The sequence below is a fragment of the Dryas octopetala genome, chromosome 9 (genome assembly GCF_963921425.1).
Source record: "Dryas octopetala chromosome 9, drDryOcto1.1, whole genome shotgun sequence".
In the NCBI taxonomy this organism is placed as follows: Eukaryota; Viridiplantae; Streptophyta; class Magnoliopsida; order Rosales; family Rosaceae; genus Dryas; species Dryas octopetala.
Window position 1 is genome coordinate 18,417,613 of NC_141374.1, and position 20,831 is coordinate 18,438,443.

Sequence of the window (20,831 nt, forward strand, 5' to 3'; positions counted from 1 at the left end):
TAAGGTGCAGTGCAGTGGATGTGTCGATGTGATCATGTGACCACAAATATGTATATATATATATATATATTTTTTTTTTCTGAATTAATTAGTAACTTTTTTATAACAGACAATCAGACATGATACAACGCTGTGAACGCATATCTCAACGTGCTAATTATTATAACCTTTTATTCATCAGAATTTTGATCTCCTTCAAAAAAAAAAATTATCAGAATTTTGATCTGAAAAGAAAAAAATCTTTGGCTCAGAGAGTCAGAGTCAGAATTAATTTTTTTATTGGCATTATCATTTCTGATTTGTTGGCTTATTTTCCTATACTTGTTATTTAACAGCCATCTTTATCACAAATTACTCTTAGAAAAGTAAAAACACCAATATCTTCTAGCTATAATAAAGCAATACTCTAGAATTTCTTTTTTTAGAAGAAAATAACAAAACCAAATAAACTAACTTGAATAAATAAGGTCCATTGAATTTAGATACTAAATTACAATATTTTTTTATTTTAACTATCAAAATATTTATATCATTTCACTTTAGATACTAAATTTCAGTTTATATACAAACTTTAAAAAACATGATTATAACGAGTTGTAATTTTTTAACAGTCATAACTTTTTTATTGATTTATTAATTTTTCAATATTTACAAGGCTTAAACTTTAATATTTAATCTCTAAGTTATAGTACTTCATCTCCTAAACTTAAATAAAAAACATTAAATTCTTATAAATTTTGAATTTTTATGAATTTGAAACAATTACAACTATATAACAAACCGATTTGTGATCTAATCCAAAATGTATTGCTTTAAGTTAGTACTTATACTAAAAAAAATTAGTGTATTGTTATTTTGCTGAAAAACTATTGATATTTAGTATTTAATTCTAATTTTCTATACGCATCAGAAATTATTATGATATTTTATATATTTGTGGTGCTATGGTAAAATTAAAAAGAGATAAGAAAAAATTAAGGTACGTCCATTTAGGGCTTTTTTTATTAACCAAACGGTCCAACCCAATCATTGATTAGCCCAACGAAACCAAAATGGGGAGCCCATCTTTCTAGGGTCAGAAGGAGTATGAACAAGAATTTGGTCCAGATTGAAAGGACCAACTGCATTACAACTGAAAGCCCACATTGGATTATGGACAGTTAAATTAGAACTGAAAGCCCAACACATATACAAGATTGTCTTGTTGGTTTTTGAAATGCTAGAGTTGAGTGAAGTTAGAAATTTAGAGGATTCTGTTCAACTTTTAAGTGGAGTTCGGTATTGGAAATTATAAGGCAATGGCATGCATGCATGCACATAATTAGTTCTTTTTTTCTTTATAGTAGTGGGGATAATAATTTAATTGACAAGCTAACAACATCTTCCACTTCCAAAGCTGTATAAACAAGGGTCCTTGAACTTGCCCATATAAGTTATTAGTTCTTTTCCCAACTTCACCTACTATGTGATCCTCAATCCAATTTGGGAATATTTGATACTATCCATTTACTTACTATGGGACCCAAGAGTACCATCTCCCTCCTCTTTGTTCATGCATGTGCTCCAAGAGACAAGCAAATACTTGGTCAAAAGGGGGTCAAAGAAAAGAAGAAAGATTGAGTGGGATACATAGCCAAGGAGGAAAGAAAGAGAACACAAAAGTGGCTTTAGAGAGAGAGTGAGAGGTTCATAAACTCTTATCATTTAGAGAAGTTGGAGAGCCCACATTGCCCATTCTCTTTTGGGCACCCTATGGTCCATTATAGCTGTGTCTAGCTTCCTGTCCCTCCAAGTTTCATGGATGCAATGCATCTACCCTTAACCATCCTTCAGACCAAACTTGAAGACAAAAACTACAAATTTTCTCCCTATCTTCTCCTCTCCAATCATTCACCTCATGAATTGGCAACGTCCATAGGATTTTATGTATCCATCTATTTGTGGGATCAATAGGTTCTTGTCCAATAGATTCGAGAGAGGTTATTTGTCAGCTTGTGACTTGTCATTTATAGTTAATTGGGTAACCCTTTGGTCATCAGCCTATGTATATGCTTGTTACTAAAGCGATTGTGGTTCATGTGTCATATTCAAAATATTAATTAATGCCAATTAGTTGTTTCCAATATTTACCGACAAAGAAGATATTAATCGATCTAAGTTTTCTGAATTTTCCCACAATGACATATTTACAAGTCGCTGCTAATAATGTTGTTCACATTGGAAAACATGTGGAGTTACTAATCATCAAGCCGTGTGAAGAAGTGTTTAAGGCGACAGCTTAGCGTTTATCCACCACTTGGTTATGAAGTGATTTGGCTTGTCGGACACCTTATACCATATTTAATGATTCAATCACTTCTCTTGTAGACATAAAATGTACTGGATAAAGAATTGATAGCAATGCTGCATAATTTTGGTACCAAATGTAGGTAGTAATCAGTTTTTGCAAGCATCCCAGTTGGAATCCAATTATTGTAAATTAGGATTCTTTCAGAAGAAGTTAAATCAGTTATTGTACTAATGTAACAGCTTCAATAAAGCCACCAAATATATATATATATATATTAAATTTGAAGTAAATGATATATACTCCATTTCTGAATTGCCATTATCCTTTTACTGTTGACATTAAGTTGATATATGTTTCTTTGTGACTCTGTTTGATTTGGACATTAAGTTGATATATGTTTCTTTGTGACTCTGTGTTTGATTTGGATAATTGGCACTGTCAATATATTTATGCATATTTGGATTAGATTCTGTAAAATTACTGACATATATATATAATATATAGGTATAGATCCACAATTGGGGAGAAAATTGTACTCTATTCCTTGTATTAATTTCGATTGATTTACCCACATGAGTGAGGGTGTTACAAGTATGACCTTCCACTTGTACCAGACAATACATAGCATGAAGCTAGTGGGGACAAATTTGATTTGAAAATGAATGATATATAAAATATTAGAACATGGATCTAAGCAATAAACATCTTCAAGTGTATCCAGTAGCATCCAAAACTGAAGTCAGAGGGGCCAAGTTGAGTGGAAGCTAGCAAATCCTCCATATCCTTCTCTCCTCAATCTCTCCAACTCTTTTGCCATCTGCAACATAAAGACATTATCATATACATGCACTATTTCACGTAAACATTAAGTCACTGAACTGTGAAATTACTAATTTACACATTAGTTTTTGGATTTTAGAGGAAGCAGTACCTGCATTGTGTCCATTGCATCTGTCTCTGAGTTGAACTCATAGAAGGAGCTTGCAGCAGTTAGCTTCATAGATAGGAACTGATTTCAAAAGGAAAAATATTAATATACTTAATATTCTTATCAATGCAAGAGAGAAGAATTTTGGTCCCTGTCAAATTACTAACCTCAACTTGGTTCTGCAAGGACTGGACATAATTAATTATCTCATCCAACATTACTGCCATCCCCATGGTCTGTAATAACATTAATGAATTTAAAATTATAACACACTCAAAGACTTTTTATGAAAATGAGACAACATTAATTGGTTAATAATTAATTTCTTTACCTTAGAGCACCCTGGGACTATATCTTGCAGACATCTGAATCTTTCATTGATTTTTTCTCTTCTGACCTGATTGAGATAGCATCAATCACCAACCCCACATTCACTTTAAAACATATATTATAATCCAGAATTTAATTATTTAACAATATTATCTTGGCCGGTCTGTCAGAGTATTCACAATTTTGAGTAAAGGGTTATAATCAAATTTACCCTTTCTGCTAAACTGTGACTATCAGTGGCTTGGCCTCTTTTGGCTCTGACATGAACCACTTCCTTTGATTTCTCATCTTCTTTGCTATTGCTTTTTGCTCTCTTTCCTCTTCCTGAATTCTGCAAATACACAAACCCAATGAAACAGAGAGATATAAGCCAAACCCAATTCAGTTAATTAACATGAGAATGACAAAGAAGAAGAAAAAATATTCAATAATTACATTTTTTCTCTTAAACCCAGTTTCAGAAACTGGGGGATTAGAGATTCCAGAGCTGCTCTCTGATACATCCATTGCCATTCTCTTCTTGCTTTCTTGGAATTCATTTCCAGCTGCAACAATATTGGGCTGAGCTGCAGGAGCCTTAAAATTTTCCACCAAGTTTACTGGGAATTCAGGTGTTTGATTGCTAAAGAAATTGTCATTTGAGAAAGGCATAGAGGTCTGGAAATTCAAGATTGAATAGTCCAGGACACTTGGGTTGAACTGCTCTGCATAGTGATTTAGTAGTTCCATGTTTGGGTCAATATTGTCTAAGAAAGGAAATGAAGGTTTAATGCTTTGCAAATCCGCTGTGAACTCAGCCATTGGATTTTGTATTTGCTGAGTCTATCTCTCCTGCTAGATATGCTTAACTGGTGGGTTTTGGATAATATGGGTGTGGGAACTGCTATTTATAGTATAGGATTGCACGTTAATTAATTTCATGTGCATGTAATTTTTTTTATAAGATATTAAGATATGTAATCTTATTTTACATTAACACTAACATTAATGAATGAGGAAGCTTTCTGAGGTGGGCACGTGGCACTGTTTTGTGTTCCCTCCCTGGGCCCTATTTCAGGAGATATATCCAACAATGAAACGGGCCCATATATGTATATATCAACTGGTTGAGTTTTCAAAATTTGGGAGCTCATAGCTTTTTATTGAATGGATTGATGCTTTGGAAGTAAGCATTAACTGCTAATTGTTGCGTCGTCGGCAATTTGAGTAAATTACATTTCAGAATTTTGCTGCTGATCTCCACACAACAATTGTGTATTATTTGGCAATACCGTAACTCCCTAAGTATTGGTTTCTTGTCATATAACTGTGAAAAATATTGCAATTTCGTGTGGACCAACATATCAGTTTGTTTTCTTGTATTCAGACAAATCGGTTTGACTCCTATTTTGGGTAGCCTCAAGTCTCAACTAATGATTAGTTGGTAATCAATATGGATGAATATTGGATTAGGAAATTCATCTCTCTTTTTTTTTTTTTTTTTTTTTTTTTTTTTTTTTAACTACATCTCTCATATATGCAAAAGAGATCAGTACAAGTGCAAGATCATGTTCAAAGCTTCTCTCTCCTTCAGTTCAACGCTTCTCCCTCTCATTTCAACGCTTCTCCCTGACTTAGTTCAATGCTTTTCATTGACCCAGTTCAACACTTTTCCTTGCCTCGGTTCAATGTCCTCCTTACGTCGATTTAATGCTCTCTTTGCCTCGGTTCAATGCTCCCTTTTACTACGGTTCAACGCTTCCATCTATCCAAGTTTAAAAACTTTTCTCTATCCTAGTTCAAAAGTTCTCTCTGTCCTGGTTCAACGCTTCTTTCTGCCTAGTTTAAAGCTTTAGTGCCTAATTTTAAACACCCTACTCACAAAAAAAATTTGTCTAAACCCCCACCCATCTAGAAACTCTTTCAAAACCCCCTAAAACTTATAATCCTAAATTACCCTTCTGACGCATGCTGACGCGCGCTGACGCATGCTAACACATGCTGACGTCACTGTAACTGTATTTTGGTGAAACTGTTTTTTTTTTTTTTTTTTTTTTGAATTGAATTGAAGTTTTTGCTAAAACTCAATATTTCACTAAAACTAAAATCAAACACTGAAATTGAATTTCATTACACTAAAACTGAATTTCAAAAATTCAGTTACACTGAAACTGAATTTCAAAAATTCAGTTACACTGAAACTGAATTTCAAGAATTCAATTACACTGAAACTGAATTTCAGAAATTCAGTTACACTAAATTGAAGAATTCAGTTATGAATTCACTTACTGAAACTGAATTAAGTGATGAAACAATTACACCTCGACTAAAATGCAATTACACCTTAATTAAAAAACAATTACACATTTACTAAAACAATTACACTTCACTAAAACAGTTACATCTTTACTGAATTCCGTTTCACTAAAAAGAACACAGCAACCTTATAAAAAAAAACAATAACAATACAATAAGGCATTGAGATGAGAGGAGTAGCCAACAATACAACGTCGTCCGATCATCTCACGCGCGACGAGTACACGACAGTCGCCACTGCCTCGATCTGTTTCTACCTGCAAATTTGATTCATCATATTTCAGAACCATAATTTCATTCAAAATTCATTTAAAACTCATGTTTCACGAGCTGAAACTGTTTCATGAGCTAAAACTGTTTCACGAGCTGAAACTGTTTCACGAACTGAAACTGTTTAATCAATAAATGTAGGCTTAAAGTTCCCTATACACAGTTACAACAACACACAATGAGGTTCGATTTGGGGTTTTTTGATTCATCAGCAATTGGTCCAATCCAAACACATAGCATTGAAGAGTACAATGAGGAGAAGAATATTAGTACCTGACTCGACGGAAATGGCTGCCGGAAAAGCCAAATCGCCGGCGAAGAAGCCGCGGCCTTTGTGGCTTCGATCTGCCGTCGTGGCTGATCAGATGGAAAATCCGAGCACACCATCGTGCTCAGGACGTCGAGAGGAAGAAGGCTTGGGTGGTTTGGCATTCCAACTCCGCCGAAAAAGGCAGATCGCCGGCGGAGAAGCCGCGGCCTTTGTGGCATCGATCTGCCGCCGTGGCTGATCGGATGGAGAATCCGAGCATACCATCGTGCTCAGGACGTCGAAAGGAAGAAGACTTGGGTGGTCCGGCATTCCAACTCCGTCGAAAAAGGCAGATCGCCGGCGAGCACCACCGATCGTAGTGGCGGCGATCTGGGCTGTTTGGGCTTGATTCGGGGCGAGTGATGACAGAGGGAGAAAGAGGAGAGAAAGACGAAGCTGATGGTGGTGGTCTTGCTGGCAACCGTTGCCGGACGACACCACACGCGCCGACAACAGCCGCGCGCGGAGGAGAGAGAACAGAGAAGGTGCAGGAATGAGAGAGAGAGAGAGAGAGAGAGAGAGAGAGAGAGAGAGAGCGTGAGGATGAGGATGAGAGAAATTAAAAAAAAAAAACTGATTTGAATAATAGGGTTATAATAGGAATATTTAAAAAAATGTGGGTCAAACATAAGTGGATGTTAGTTGACCAGGGGGTTTTGGGAGAGTTTAAATGACTAATAGGGGGTTTTGAATTATTTTTAATAAAGGTGGAGGTTTTGAAATAACTAAACTCTAATTAGGGGGTTTTGAATAGTTTACATTTAAAGCTTTTTCTTGCCCCATTTCAACTCTTTTCTCAATCTTGATTCAACGCTTCTCTCTGTCTTGGTTCAGCGCTTCTCTCTATCCTGGTTCAACACTTCTCATTGCCCTAGTTCAACTCTTCTCTCAATTCCGATTCAACGCTTCTCTTTGTCCTGGTTCAACACTTCTCCTTGTCCCGGTTCAACGCTTCTCCTCACGTTCAACACTTCTCCATACCATGGTTCAAAGCTTCTCCCGGTTCAAGATGAAACAATATTTAAAAAATTTTAATTGTACTTTATTACTAAAAATGACACTCCCAAAAAAGACTCAAATACAAATGCACTCACCAACTATAGAGGGTATTTCAGATTAGTTCATGAACAAAAAAATGTTTCAAATTAGTACACTAACTAATAAAAAGTTACAAAATAGCACATTCGTTACAAATTTCGTCAAGAAAGACGGTTAAATGCCACTTTGGACAACAATGACGTGAATTTTTTTAAAGATGTGGACACCAAATTTGCTCTACATGGATTTATAATGTCATATTGATAAAAAAAAACTTAAAAAAGAAAATTACAAAAACTTTTAATCCCTTAAAAATAAAATAAAATATGACATTATTAATTCATGTGGTGTAAATTTAATGTTCACATTATTTAAAAAATCATGTTAATATTGTCTATACTAACATTTAACATCCTTATTAATGAAATTTATAAGGTATGTGCTATTTTGTAACTTTCTATTAGTTTGCGTAACTTTCATAATTGGTGGGTGCATTTTGTAATTGAGAAAAAAATAATGAAAGATTTAAAATGCATAGTTGGATAATAGTAATTAGCTTATTTCCCACTATTTTTACTTTTAATATTCCTTATATTCTTTTTCTTTTTTAATTAATCAACTGACGATGAGGTTTGGTCCTTTTGGATAACTTATCCAAGCAAAATGCCAGGAAATTCCAATCAATACTCCGAAACCTCACTTCGCTCTCCTCGGATCCGATTTCCAGCGACGGTGGTCATCACCGGAAAAAGTCATTTCCGGCCACTCATCGCCGGTAAAAGTCATCTTTAGGTCTCACTCCTCTCTCACACTGTATGTCTCTCTCTCTCTCCCTCGTTCTCTCTCCCTCTCTCTATCTGTTACTGCCGCTGACCTTGGAATTTGGTTCAGGGTTTTTAATTTCTGTGTTTGTTTGAATTTTTTTGTTGCAGGTTACTGGGATTCTGCATTTGCTCCTGAGATTAATCTGATTTGCTTGAGGTTTGTATTTTTTTTATGCAAGTTTGAATGTGTATGCTTGTTTATTTGAGATTAATCTGATTTGCTGTTGATTTGGACTAGATTATCTGAGATTAAACAAGCCCTTGCTTTCATCATCTGGGTTTTAATTAATTTTTGAATGGGTGGTGCAGTCTGATATTTGATTTTAGAACACTCAAATTTTTTTCAATCTGGTTGTTGGGATTTTGATATCTTTTTATGTTTTCAAAATGGGTATTGGGATTTTGATTGAGGGTTGAGTTTGTGAGGGTCATCCGATTACATGCATGTTGATTGTTGATGTGAGTTTCTAAAGATTAATTAATTTGGTCCAGTTTTTTTGTTTAAAATTTGAATCTAGTGTTCATACTCTAGAATGATTGATTTTAAGTAGGAAGAGGCATATGATGGTAACATATGCATGGGTCCATCCTATGGTCCATTCAAAGTGGATGTATGATTTAACTTATCAGATTGGTAGGATGGTTATACTTCATGCATGCAATTCTTAATTTTGGTAGAAATTAGTCATCGGATCATTACTTCTGCTTTGTGTGCATTAGAGAATTGGTTATCCGTAAGCTGGAGTTTTTGATGGTTTGTTTAATTGTGTGTAGTAGCCTATTGGGTATGAGAAAATAGCATAATTGAAAATGTTACCATGTGGACAATTAGTATCATACAATTGCAAGTGAAGTAATATGAATCAAATAGTTATCTTCTTGTTAAATTGCTTGATTGTGATTATATCTTGTGATGCATAACATGAGCATGTCATATTTGGTTTTGATTTAGCAGGATTTTCTTGGCAGCTATCACAGAGAGAACTCCTGCCCATATTCAGTTCACAGTTGAAGAATGGTGTGTACACGATCCTCTTTATTTCTTTTCGTTTCATTACACTGTTGGTAAATATAGATGAGCACATAAAGCTAATGCAGAAATTAATCCTGAAATTAGTGTACATGTTGAAGTTTTCTTTCCAATAAAAGACCAATTTACCAATAAAGAACATAATGATTCGAGGTCGTAGAATACAATTGGGAATAAGATTTACCAAAAATGTAAGTGGTCATATCTGAAGCCATTGAGATATGGGTTTTGATGCTGAGATGCATTTCGGATTTTTGACCATATTTATGCATGAAGATTAAATTTCTATCTGTCTATTGTAATTTCTTTGGACAAATTGCACCTAACTTTTCAAAAAAAGGATTGTTGTAATTGTCTGTGGCCTGAATTTAAGGGTTACTGTTATTCCACAGCTGTATACTTGACTTATTAGCGAAAAAAACTTTATACCTGATTTATTTATTTTTTTATTCCAGGCCATGTATATCCGTGTTAAGCGTAGTAAGACAACTTACTTTATCCAGTGTGAGCCAACTGAGACAATTGTAGATATTAAGCAGAAATTGCATAATCTTATTGATCAACCAGTAAATGATCAGCGTTTGATCCTAGTCAGTACTGGGGAAGTACTGGAGGATTCAAAGACATTGGCAGATCAGAAGGTACCAAACAAAAATTACATTTCTTTTTACTTGATTATCATAGTTCATTTCTCTCTTCCCAGAGGGACCCGCGGGGGGGGGGGGGGGGGGGGGGTGGTGGACTTGAACTTAGAGATTCATTACTACTAATTTCTAGAACTTTAGTTACTGATCAATGAGCTATAAATTTGTTGATGCCTTCAGTCATTGACATGATTTCTTTCGTGTTTTTTTCAGGTTGAAAATGATGCCGTTGTGGCACTGACCTTGAGAAAAGGTTGAGTCTCTTATCATTTTCTTTTTGTTTCTACACATAGATATTGGACTTTAGTTTCTATTGCAATCAACAAATTCAATATGATAAGTATTGCATGCCTTTGTACTTTCTTTGTTACTCTCTCTATTTTTTGGTCTGAGCTGGGGTATGTGCATCTTATCCTGAACTGCTTACAGGAGTTGCCCATGGTCCTTATGGTTTGGAGGGGGTGCTCTTTCTTATGACTTGGGTTATGGACCTTATGGTTATTTCAGCAGTGTTTGAGGGCCATTTTGATTTTGTCAGTTATTTCATGTTCTGGTGAAGTTTAATTTTCCGAGTTAAATTAGCTTTCATACACTTATTATAAGTTTTATAATGGCAATTGATAATGTGTGCTTCTTTGTTTTAGCAAGAAGGTCCTAGTCTTAGACTGTAGTGTTGATGGGGTAGACTACGTGTTGCTAGTTTGTGGTAATATAGATATAGTGGTATGCTTTGAAAGTTAAACAAGGACCTAGGATCAACATGTTTGCTAATCCTTAATGCAACTTAAAACAAGAGGACACCTTATGGGGAACATGAACACGTCCCTCAGTCCTACGCTGGAGTGGAAATAATATCTGCATTGTGAAGATGACATGTGCACTCCCCTACTTGTATTATTCTTGAAAGTTGATGGGAAGCACTTGAACTTAGATTGTGTATTGTCCTTTTTATCTAATGTTATTTTCTCGATTTCTTCCAGATGATAATGAGTTTGAAGAGGTGAACATTGTACGGCCAGATGACTTCTACCAGTCTCGTGATGCTGATGTAGGCAATTGGTGAAGTTGGAAACCTTCATCTGGAAAAGCTTAACCGGCTGCAAGCCTGCAACATATCAAGTTTGGTCGTAGCTATCCACCACACCTGTGGTGGCCATCTGCTTAAAAAAGAAAGGCTAGAATTGTATTATGGATAGATCAGTCACTAACTCAGTTGCAGATGTCATATCTGGTATTGATCCTTCATTTTTCTATGAATTCCTGCATAGTGAAGAAAGAGTCCTGATTATACAACTCAAGAAATGAACAATTAAATGGATCTAGATCCTGTATAACATTTGACAATAATTCTGAGCATCTGATTTTCTCAATGACTAAATTTAATAATTTTAGCAAGCTTCATGCATCCAATGTAGGAGTCTTCCAACACATACGGTGGATGCCATTTAATTACATGAATGAGGGGTGAAGGTCAACACTCAACATGGTTAAATCCAATTCTTCCCAAATCAATGCAAGCAACAATGCCAAGCCAACCTATGGAGCTGAGAGTAGGATATAAGGAGCTGAGAGTAGGATATAATAGTTTACCGACCATACCCGCCAGGCCGCCACACTGATCCACGTGCATACTCGACTGCAATTTGCAGCTCAGTAAATTAGCAAAGACCATATTTCCCAAATATGAAGGAACAATCTGATTGGAAAACATAAGTGACGACTTCTTCACCTATCTTGATAATTTCAGTTATATTTGTTATGTCAGTGTTAACTAATACAACAATTTTGTTTACTTTGTAATGTTAATTAAATTGTCAATAAGTTGAATTTAGGTGAATCCAATTTAGAATTTTAAAGATCCCATAGAAATCTAGGTGTATTTAATTCAAAATTTTAAAAATTTCATAAAAATCTAGGTGTATTAAAAAACTATTGATTTTAAAGGATTTCATTAAGTGGTTGAGTTTGGTGGACTTTGATGGATTTTGTTCAAATAATCAAGGCCATGAGAATTCCATACGAATTCATACGAATTCATAAAATCTGCAAGAGTCTATAACTTTTTTAAAATCTATTAAAATCTCAATTAAATACACCTCCCTAAATAGTCATTCTTGCACAAATGAGATGTGTAGACGGCTTATACAAATGAGATTCGTTCAAGCCGAGACCCTTATACGAATGAGATCCATACAATTGTATGCCTGTGTAAGTTAACAGTTAAGTGGTGGTATATTAGCCATCAACATGTTGTCCTGTTATATAATCATCATGGCAGTCTCCGTTAATTAAGCTCATCATCTGAATTAGTCATTGTCATCGTTATCCCCACATTGTCATCATTCATCATCTTGTAAATTTAATTGAAATTAATTATCCCTCCTCTCTCTCTCATTCTCACTACCCAAATTTAATTGAAATTAATTGATGTCAACATGATGAGTTTATGCCTTCACACTTCACAGGCACTTATCTTGTAATTACTGTTTTTCCAGATTGGACAAGTAGGCTGCTCGGAAATCTCGTGGAGATCAAATTGTCATCCCCATTAATTTGGTATTTGAAAAAGATATGGACATTTCTTATACCATAGATAATTTTATTCAATGGAATCCATTCTCTGCATTATAAACTTAATTTTAAGGATGAGGTTGTTCTTAATATTTATATAGTCTGCAACATGCACCACATTGGCAGTGTTCCATGCCATGCTGCTTCTTGTACAGTCTTGTATCTGGACCTGGCTATTTTATTGCTTATTGGGTTGGAGTCCCTATCCAAGGTTTAAATTTTATTTGCAAATTAAGAATGGCAAGATTGAAAGTTTACTTGTTCACTCAGCTCATGTTCTGAATCTATTGTTCATTTGTTTGACAACATATTGACATTATGACATATTAAGAATATTTGAACTTCATGGATCATATGAAATCTATCTTTTACATGATCTGTTTCTATTCCCATGACTTGTATTTGCTTCTTTTGTCAAATTGACATGAAATCTCCACCTGTGCCCAAAAGATGTCATCAAGTATCAATCTCAGAGTCAAAGCTCTGAAAACAAATTCTTGTTATAGCTTGAGGATATACCAGATTTTATTTGTGTCATGAAGACTTTTCATATTCAGTATACACAGCAACTCTAAGTTTATCATCATATACCCTCTTTTGCCGACTATGATTAAGCTTAAGTAATTTTCTTTTACTTTTCCGCTTATTTTGGTTGGGAATGATTAGCTTAAGCTAAGGTAAAATTGGCAGCCATTGAGTACTAAGAAAGAAAAACCAACTGCTATTCTATAGACTGGTGATATACAGAAGAGAACAGTACCCTTTAAAGTCAAATTTAGCTGCACTAACAAATTTTGCAGACTTTTCTATTTGCCTCTTTTCATGTATTTGTCTTCAAAGTTGAAGGGGTGTGGAGGAACAAGAACCACATAGGGAATGGCACTGTTGCATAGAAAAAGCAGACATCATATGAAAGCCAAGTAAAATAGAAAAGGGTCATGTACTTCTAAGATTTCCAGTAAGCTCTCAAAATGCCGCCACTCACTAAGCAAGCACCAATAAATGCCAGCTTTGTTATGTAGAGTATTATATTATAATATTTTGTTCAGTCAAGCACGTTTCTTATTGAGAGCATTTTGGAGGTAGTATCCTATTGAGAGCATTTTAGATCATCTAGAAAGAAGAAACTAGGAACCTTTGAATGACCCATTTTCATATAACAATGCCCAAGTTTCGTTTTCAAGAAGTTAACTCATTTCTTTGATTCTTTCTACATCTTCTTTTGGCCTTATTAGGGTCTATAGGTGCATGATGTCTTCCTTTGCGTAACTGAATAAAATTCTATATAGTTTATAGAAAATGAATAAAATTCTATGCAGATATGGTCAATGTAAGAACATGATCTAAATATATGTTTATTTCATCTATTGGGTGCCACACAAGCTTAAAAAGTAACTAGCAACCCCAAATACTGTAGCTAAATAGTGTGGAACCAATTTCTCGATTGCAGCATCATATATAGGCAATTCCAATTCTAGCCATCATCATAAACCCACCAAACCCAACTGGGTTTGAGGTCCAAAGAACAGAGAGATAATCAAATCTTATCTTATTTAAAGTGTCCTGGCCGCTAATTACATGTTTGAACAGTAGCTTCTCAAGACTTGGGCCTTGGAGGTGGCCGGTGTCAACCCCATGAAATAATGTCATTGTACCACATCTTGTGGCTTCTTAAATACATTTGATCTCGTCCTCTCTCCCTCTAATAAGGATGGCTAGGAAGGCACATCATGTGGTACAATGACATGGTCTTCCTGGCATTATCCGAAATAATTAAACATTTCTTTAATAATTGATCATTTTTTAAAACAGATCATGTCTTCACACTGGCCTCTCATATCTCTGTAAAGAGAGAGACTTACATGTCCCCGAGATACCAGCTGTGGTATCTCTCTCTCTCCCTTTCACTCTCTCTCCTTTCTCCCTTTCGCTCTCTCTCCTATCATTCTTCTCTCTTTGTCTCTCTCTCTACCATTACACAAGTCTGCCCTAATAGGGCAGGTAAGTTAATTCTCCTGTGTAAAAATGGACTATCTCTTGCTTGGCCCATTAATAATTAAACATGTGTTTTTTTTCAATATTTAACCTTTACAATAAGTCCAATACATGCCTTAGGTATAATGTTTCTTATTTTCTTTATGACAGGTCCGCATTCACATAATATCCTTTTTTTTTTTTTTTTGGTGTGGTTAGAAATTCGTTGAATATGATTTTCATATTTACAACGTATAGGTTTAATCATTTATGATGTCTATAGAAATTCTTTGGATTTGTCTATAGAAATTCTTTGGATTTGATTAAGTTTCGCCTAATATATTAAGTAGTTCTGAAATTGATGAACATGCTTTACCTTGACCAAAAATTCATTTAAGTCCAGAATAATTAATGTTGTTTGCTTCCAAGGGTGATTGTCGTCATGCTGTAAAGTTGTAAACAGGTGAAAGAGACCAAGAAGTCAATTAATTACCCATTTAGAAACTCTGTTACTTGAAATATTCTCTCTTTTTGCCTATTTAAACCATAGGACTAATTGACTAATGGAAGCTGAGTGGAAGCTACATGCATGTAGAATTTTGCTCTACAAGTCACCTTTCTTGAAAAGTTTTTGGGTTTGCCTACTTACTGTATATAATACCCTTCTAGGTAAAGCTTTGATTAGTTATTAGTTAGTGATATCAAAATTAAGCTTATTATCTAGTTGTGTTTGCTTCCCTTTAACTTCAACCTCCATATATCTGAATGAGAGCAGCTATGTCTATTAATACCAAAAGCTTAAGTAGTAGTTCTGGAGAAGATGATAACAATGAGCTTAGGAGAGGGCCATGGACTCTTGAAGAAGACAGTCTTCTTGTTCAATACATAGCTCATCATGGTGAAGGTCGATGGAATTTGCTAGCAAAACTTTCAGGTAATCATAACTAAATTCATAACCCATTTGCAAGCTTATGATGACTAGCTAGTACATCATACTGCATTTTCATAACCAGTACTTTTCTTCTTGGTTAATTTTAGTCCTAAATATGTTGGTGTTTTTGGGGGTTCCAGGACTAAAGAGAACTGGCAAGAGTTGCAGACTGAGATGGTTAAATTATCTGAAACCAGATGTTAAACGTGGAAATCTTGCTCCAGAAGAACAGCTCTTGATTCTTGACCTCCATTCAAAGTGGGGCAACAGGTGTGCCATATATAGTTGTTGATGGGACTTAATGACATAATCACTATCAATATGCTTATCTAATTACAAGGGCTTTATGATTTTAATTCATTTTGTGTGATTGTAGGTGGTCAAAAATTGCCCAATTTTTACCTGGAAGAACAGACAACGAGATTAAGAACTACTGGAGAACTCGGGTGCAGAAACAAGCAAAGCATCTTAAAATCGATACCAACAGCACAGAATTTCAGAATATTATTAGGTGCTTTTGGATGCCAAGACTGCTACAAAAGATTGGAGAAACATCTTTTTCTTCAGCCATGTTAGTCCAAAACCCAACAATTTTGCAGCCTCTTGACAATGCTTCTCATCAACATTTAGCAGCAGCAGCACCACCTCCACAGATTACTGGGCAAGGAGCTCTTGATATGAGTGGAACCATGTACAATTTGGATATCCATAAGCAGAATACAGAGTCAGAATACTGCGCCAGTAATTCATGCATTTTGCCTTCAGAATCAGAACCAATGGACTTGTCAAAGATTGCTCACTTTTCAGAGTACCCTCCTAGTCCTAGTGCTTTTCATGCCATGGTTAACAATGATAATGTGAAGGGCAGCTATTGTGTTGACAACAATGGCCATGACATGGAAACCTTCAACATGGGAACTGTGTCAACACCAGTGTTTTCTGGGAATTCTGTTGGTGATTGCTATGTGGCAGAACGCAACTGGGTTGACAGTGATTTTTCATGTAGTATGTGGAACATGGATGAATTGTGGCAAAGTATTAGGAAGTAATACCCTCACCCCTCTCACCACCAAAAAGAAAAAGAGAGACAAAGATTGAGGGTCTTATTTTTAGAACAACCCTCATACAACTGATTGTTTTGATGTAAATTAGTTTCTAGATCATCAATCAAGTGATAAGCATTTGTTGATTTTCTCTACTCAAATATAAAATAGAGCAAGTTGTTGATTGAAACGTTTGCTTATGCTAATAGATTACATCATGATTAATTTGGATTATTTTATTTTGGGCTTCTTCAATATCTAGGACTAAGATTATGATGCCACTTTGTGTGTCCATGAGTGCAGTGCAGTCTCATATCCATTTGATAAGTATAGTGAAAGCCATCCTCAACCTCAACATGGTTGTTTGTTGTGTGTTCATGCTATATTTGATGCCAATGATATATAAAACTATCCAAATCCAAGCTGATTTTCCTTGTGATAATAATCTTAAGCACGTTGAGATGTATGAAAACAGTTTTTAATATTCTTTGAACCACTATGTCCCAGTCTCATACTCTCATATGATGTTTCATGCTTTTCAGCTTCCATTTTTCCTCTTGCCCAATTAGTGGGATGGTGAGAAATTTTGACTGAATTAGTCAATTTCAGGAAACAATATCTTCTTGCAGCTATGCTTTAAGACTCTTGCAGTCAAGTGGATTAAGAGACTCCACCAACCATAAGAAAGCACTAAAAATCACTGCAATTGAATTTAATACAAGGAAAAACAGTTGCTATCTCTCAGAAAGACATGCTCTGGATGCATTCATTTTGAAATTATCCAACTTGGTTGTCAACCATATTAATAGCATCAGTATAATATTTCATATTTTTTATGCATACATGTGTATATTATAAAGGCTGCAACACTAGCATGTGCTTGTGCATAGGTGAGGTTGCTCTTCCTCTCTCCCCATTGATTATGACTAATCATGTAAGCTGTTTTCATACACAACTCTGTCAAATTTGCATATATGGGTGGTTGTCAATTTACATATTCAAATCAATCTCAATCAGCAAATGGAAGTTAGCTAGAGCCACCTATATATGATGGAATTGAAAATTCTTCTTCTTACTAATTAAGGTCGACATTGAAAACTGGTTGGTAGTAGAAATATTTTCAGCAATTTAAAAAAGACTAGTCTAGGCATGGCAATTGTCATGACACAAACAGTAAACTTAGTCTGAATTTAATTTTAGTTGACTGGTCAGAAGCTCTCCATACAGTATATAGAACCCCAAAGTATGTAGACTATTCGAATCCAACTTTGAAGATCAAATTCAGATACCTATGATGGTATTAAGTTTCCACCTACACTAGTAGGAAAGGGGGACAACTTTTGGTGGTTCAGGCATCAGATGAATTTTAAAAATTTGTCTTGAAGCAACATTTGACACTCTTTGAAATTTAAGCAACCTATAATCTGATATGGAACTCTGTACACCTCAATTCTATAATTTGTTTCTGCAACACAAAGGGTAAAACTTTATCTTATGAGGTTCAAATTAGTTAAAAATGTTTTTGATAGCATTGGGTAGGGTAAAAATACCCAGCCTAATGATAATTACCACATAAAAAAGTATTTTGTAATGAAAACAAACCTAATATTGAACAGTTATCAAAACTAATTATAATTATAATGTAAAGAGATATGGATTAAAAGATCTTTTATCTCAAAAGAATTGATTTGGAAAAACAAAAGGTGTTTGTTTTCAACTTTCCATTTCTCAATTTTGCTGAGAAGCTTGCATTTCTTTTTGAGTGCCAAACTGCCAACGCTTTTCACTTTCCAATATATTTCACTTTTCGTGTGAGTTAAAAAACTAAAAACTAAAATTATTGGTGTAATTCCCAAAAAATCCATATCTCAATATATAAGGAAAAAAGAAAAGAAAAAAGGGTTTATTCAAATGCTGCCATTAATCACCGTGGATGTGTTAACACAAACGGCCCAGATTCGTTTAATCTCAGCTAATCTCAGCCGTCCAGCTGTATAAATAAACAATCCTAGTCGTCCATTCTCTCCACTAAATCTATTTTATTCCAATTCTAGGGTTTCTCTGGCCTGCCGAAGCGAGAGTGCCAGAGTAGAGGGGTTTCAGTCACTCTTAAGCAGTGAGCAGATCTCTCTTCGGCTCTGATTCTCCGCCAGGTACGCCCAATACCCATTTCGTTTTCTTAATACTTTCTATTACCTTTAAATCACTACTCTGTTGGTTTTCAATCCTTCCAAATGATATAATGTTAAACGGATATTATTATATATGTGGGTTATTTGTGAAATTTGATGTAGAAGAACTTTTATGGTATTGGTTTTGTAAACTGTACCAATTGCTTTGTTTTCTTTTTGGGAAAATGTGAGAAACAACTGAACTTAATATATGCATATTAGATTTCTTTGATTGTTTGTGACTGATATTTGACAAAGCTTAGCCCTTTGCTATTACTTAGGCTGATGATATGTATTTGATGCCTATTGTTTTGCTAGATTTTTCAAGATGTATACTTCAAGGAAGAAGATTTCCAAGGATAAAGATGCTGAACCCACTGAATTTGAAGAGTCGGTTGCACAAGTAAGCTATGCAGCTGTATATTGTGCTTTATAGTCTCATGTAAGTTTTGTAACTTTTAGTTTTGATCATGAGTTGGTGTCTCTGCAGGCAATATTTGATTTGGAAAACACAAACCAGGAGCTGAAAAGTGACCTCAAGGATCTATATATAAATTCAGCAGTGTAAGAATGGTTTACTGAATGCAAATTTATTTTAAGTTGCTGCCTACCATATGAGTAGTAACGTTCCTTCCTGTTGCAGTCAAATTGATGTGTCTGGGAACCGGAAGGCTGTTGTTATCCATATACCCTATAGATTGAGGAAGGCTTATCGCAAGATCCATGTTCGGCTTGTGAGGGAGCTTGAGAAGAAGTTCAGTGGGAAGGTGATTAATGATTTATGTTCCTTCACCATATTTTATAGAATGTAGAATAATTTGAGACTAGTTTGTCATTATGATTTTGTATTGTACCTTTTTCTAGGCATTGCATTCTGTATTTCTTTTCTTATTCTTATGTTTTTGTTTATCTGTATTAAAGTAATTCAACTCTTTTTTACACAACATTTATATTTGTTTGAAAATTTTTTATTGTGTTCGGTGATGTTTATAGTTCCCGTTGTCATGTGTGGTAGGATGTGATCCTGATTGCTACACGTAGGATAGTGAGGCCTCCAAAGAAAGGTTCTGCTGCTCAACGGCCCCGCACTCGCACGCTAACTGCTGTGCATGAGGCAATGTTGGAAGATGTTGTCTTACCTGCTGAGATTGTTGGGAAGCGTACCAGATATAGACTTGATGGGTCCAAGATAATGAAGGTAAACTATCAAGACTCTCATAGCAGGACAAAACAATATTTTAGGCTTTGGTATACCCACACACTCACACACATTGGAAAGGAAAAAGAATTGCAGTGGATCAATGCTTTGATAGACAGGATAAGTGCCTTTTCCCAAGAGATGTTTGCTTTTGTAAGATGTCAGAATACAGACACTTAGATACACAAATTGAGAACATAGTATATGTTTAGTGGGGTAGATATTTTTATGTATTTCTAATAGAAGTGCATTGCTCTCTGTTATAAACCCCTGTTTCATCTGGTGGTGGTATATTTATACCACCATCTTTCTTGATCAAACAAATAAAGCTTCATTAAATTAATTATCCCTTTGGAATTTAATACTAATGATCAATTTGGTTTGGTGCCGCTCATATATGTTATCTTTGTTTGATTACTAGCATATTTATCTCTCTTTTATCCTAATGTTGGGCAGGTGTTCTTGGATCCCAAGGAACGAAACAACACTGAATACAAGCTGGAGAGCTTCTCTGCAGTTTATCGGAAGCTTTCAGGAAAGGATGTTGTGTTTGAGTACCCAATCACTGATGCATAGAATTATTCTGGGATCTTTTAAATACCCTTCCCCTTCGTTTTTATTCGATGAAGAAACTGCAGTTGAGCAGGCAGACAATTTAAAATTTTGATGCTGAGGACGTGGTCTAGGATTAGCCTTTGGAAGGGATTTTGTTTTCCTTATTGGCATATTTATGTTAATGTGATATGGTTTAATGTAGGATTCTTAATATTTTCAGAGTTGCATTTTGGGGTTAGATTCTCTACGTTTCTGCTTTAATCGTGTTTTATGCACTGTGTTGTGGGCTAAGCTCATTACCATGTTCAAAGATGCCAATGCAAGGGAATAATATTCTGGTGAAATTACATTGTTAAGGTACTCAAGAAGAAAGATGAATGCGTTTCACATAGATTAAATGAACCTATTAAAAAAGGTCACTGACGAGGA

General features: G+C 35.1%; 4 protein-coding genes across 12 annotated transcripts; 3 read left to right on the plus strand and 1 right to left on the minus strand.

Annotated features, from left to right (window-relative positions):
• Window positions 1–2,821: 2,821 nt before the first annotated feature.
• Window positions 2,822–4,391, minus strand: BEE3 (BR enhanced expression 3). Its single transcript, XM_086227696.1, has 6 exons — window positions 3,984–4,391; window positions 3,760–3,879; window positions 3,550–3,615; window positions 3,386–3,454; window positions 3,222–3,299; window positions 2,822–3,107 (listed from the first exon to the last, which is right to left on the minus strand). Exons 1-6 carry the CDS (start codon window positions 4,347–4,349, stop codon window positions 3,030–3,032), a joined length of 777 nt encoding a protein of 258 aa, XP_086083822.1. The 5' UTR covers window positions 4,350–4,391; the 3' UTR covers window positions 2,822–3,029.
• Window positions 4,392–8,094: 3,703 nt separating this feature from the next.
• LOC147275223 (uncharacterized) lies at window positions 8,095–11,345 on the plus strand. 9 transcript variants are annotated; one of them, XM_086257172.1, is made up of 6 exons: window positions 8,095–8,274; window positions 8,394–8,442; window positions 9,238–9,303; window positions 9,771–9,956; window positions 10,173–10,212; window positions 10,940–11,345. In XM_086257172.1, exons 3-6 carry the CDS (start codon window positions 9,301–9,303, stop codon window positions 11,020–11,022), a joined length of 312 nt encoding a protein of 103 aa, XP_086113298.1. In that variant the 5' UTR covers window positions 8,095–8,274; window positions 8,394–8,442; window positions 9,238–9,300; the 3' UTR covers window positions 11,023–11,345. The 9 variants fall into 9 exon arrangements, 8 of the variants coding, with proteins under 8 accessions (XP_086113298.1, XP_086113297.1, XP_086113299.1 ...); XM_086257171.1 differs by having other exon boundaries at window positions 9,241–9,303; XM_086257173.1 differs by having other exon boundaries at window positions 9,255–9,303.
• Window positions 11,346–15,096: 3,751 nt separating this feature from the next.
• LOC147275224 (transcription factor MYB62-like) lies at window positions 15,097–16,872 on the plus strand. The gene is made up of 3 exons (XM_086255990.1): window positions 15,097–15,438; window positions 15,576–15,705; window positions 15,812–16,872. The coding sequence occupies exons 1-3, from the start codon at window positions 15,270–15,272 to the stop codon at window positions 16,482–16,484; spliced, it is 972 nt and encodes a 323-aa protein (XP_086112116.1). The 5' UTR covers window positions 15,097–15,269; the 3' UTR covers window positions 16,485–16,872.
• Window positions 16,873–18,485: 1,613 nt separating this feature from the next.
• On the plus strand, window positions 18,486–20,649 carry LOC147275225 (Ribosomal protein S7e family protein). Its single transcript, XM_086256632.1, has 6 exons — window positions 18,486–18,631; window positions 18,968–19,052; window positions 19,140–19,213; window positions 19,293–19,416; window positions 19,665–19,847; window positions 20,304–20,649. Exons 2-6 carry the CDS (start codon window positions 18,978–18,980, stop codon window positions 20,421–20,423), a joined length of 576 nt encoding a protein of 191 aa, XP_086112758.1. The 5' UTR covers window positions 18,486–18,631; window positions 18,968–18,977; the 3' UTR covers window positions 20,424–20,649.
• The last annotated feature ends 182 nt before the right edge of the window (window positions 20,650–20,831 follow it).

Coding starts and splice junctions, on each gene's coding strand:
- BEE3 (XM_086227696.1), bottom strand. CDS start 4,349: ATGGCTGAGTTCACAGCGGATTTGCAAAGCATTAAACCTTCATTTCCT. Junction 3,880..3,983: donor CTGGGTTTAAGAGAAAAAAT/GTAATTATTGAA, acceptor GTGTATTTGCAG/AATTCAGGAAGAGGAAAGAG. Junction 3,108..3,221: donor ATGCAATGGACACAATGCAG/GTACTGCTTCCT, acceptor TTTATGTTGCAG/ATGGCAAAAGAGTTGGAGAG.
- LOC147275223 (XM_086257172.1), top strand. Junction 9,957..10,172: donor AGACATTGGCAGATCAGAAG/GTACCAAACAAA, acceptor TGTTTTTTTCAG/GTTGAAAATGATGCCGTTGT. Junction 10,213..10,939: donor GGCACTGACCTTGAGAAAAG/GTTGAGTCTCTT, acceptor GATTTCTTCCAG/ATGATAATGAGTTTGAAGAG.
- LOC147275224 (XM_086255990.1), top strand. CDS start 15,270: ATGAGAGCAGCTATGTCTATTAATACCAAAAGCTTAAGTAGTAGTTCT. Junction 15,439..15,575: donor TTTGCTAGCAAAACTTTCAG/GTAATCATAACT, acceptor TGGGGGTTCCAG/GACTAAAGAGAACTGGCAAG. Junction 15,706..15,811: donor CATTCAAAGTGGGGCAACAG/GTGTGCCATATA, acceptor GTGTGATTGTAG/GTGGTCAAAAATTGCCCAAT.
- LOC147275225 (XM_086256632.1), top strand. CDS start 18,978: ATGTATACTTCAAGGAAGAAGATTTCCAAGGATAAAGATGCTGAACCC. Junction 19,053..19,139: donor TTGAAGAGTCGGTTGCACAA/GTAAGCTATGCA, acceptor GTGTCTCTGCAG/GCAATATTTGATTTGGAAAA. Junction 19,214..19,292: donor CTATATATAAATTCAGCAGT/GTAAGAATGGTT, acceptor TTCCTGTTGCAG/TCAAATTGATGTGTCTGGGA.